The following is an 853-nucleotide window of genomic DNA, read 5'->3' as shown; positions in this document are numbered from 1 at the left end:
GGGGGCGAGCTGCAGCCCTGCGGGAGGGGCAGACAGAGAAGTGCGGAGCTTAAAGCGCCGCGGATCCCGTAGCACAAGCATTTCCAAACTCAAAATCCGCGCAGGTTTAGAGCGCTCGCGTGAATGCAATGGAGACCACCCGTTTAGCTACTGAAACTCTTTGCAAGCCCCGAAGCCTTGCGATCAGATTACAGACCCCAGCATTTTCAGAGTAAAAGTACGATCATGTGGCCGGGGGGGGGGGGGGGGGGTCATCGATGTTGGTGATCGCACTTAATTGTTGAAAAGAAAGCTGGTGCAAAGACTCCAGCACAATTAAGTGATTGCTAAAGTATGTGGCGGAGCAAAGCATTGCTGTTAACTTTAGTACCTCCTAAGTTTCCTCCAGGTGCTGTAAATATAACTCTGCAAATAATACTGCTCTCGTTAGAGGAAAACAACCATCGCACAGATGGTTTAAAATGAGACCAGGAGAAATGCACTTCGCCTCCGAGCTCGACCCCTTCTCCGCGAGCTCATTTTTATTGCTACCCCCCGAGCCCCGCTCACCACGCACCAGTTGCACCACCCCTGCCGACCCATGCATTCGCGGTCTTCGCTGAGGAGTCTTGAAAGGAAGCCAGGAAGTCATGGAAGAACTTACCTGAAACAATCCCATTCGACAGCAGCCCCAGCTGGTAAAGGAGGCAGCAGCAGCAGATGTGAGCCAGGCGCATCTCGCGGTTCTTCCCCATTACTGCGCTCCCGCGGCCGCGGCGTCTTGCTCTGCGCGCGCCTACTGAGCGATCCGCCGCGGGCGCAGCCGCCTCCCTGGAGCGCTAGGAGGCTGGGCGACGAATTTGCCCAGGCCCTT

At 55.8% G+C, this 853-nt stretch overlaps 1 protein-coding gene across 1 annotated transcript in view; it reads right to left on the bottom strand.

The window, feature by feature from the left end:
- Nucleotides 1–847, bottom strand: part of ADAMTS19 (ADAM metallopeptidase with thrombospondin type 1 motif 19) — a 242,966-nt gene extending 242,119 nt beyond the window's left edge. The window contains exon 1 of the mRNA XM_008066227.2: nt 579–847. Coding sequence (XP_008064418.2) covers nt 579–734 — 156 coding nt within the window. The 5' untranslated portion in view covers nt 735–847. The remainder of the gene's footprint in view (nt 1–578) is intronic.
- Nucleotides 848–853: the final 6 nt, after the last annotated feature.

Source organism: Carlito syrichta, unplaced genomic scaffold (assembly GCF_000164805.1).
Source record: "Carlito syrichta isolate Samal-C Ts95f unplaced genomic scaffold, Tarsius_syrichta-2.0.1 Scaffold308863, whole genome shotgun sequence".
Classification (NCBI taxonomy): domain Eukaryota; kingdom Metazoa; phylum Chordata; class Mammalia; order Primates; family Tarsiidae; genus Carlito; species Carlito syrichta.
This window is presented reverse-complemented; position numbering and strand designations above follow the sequence as displayed.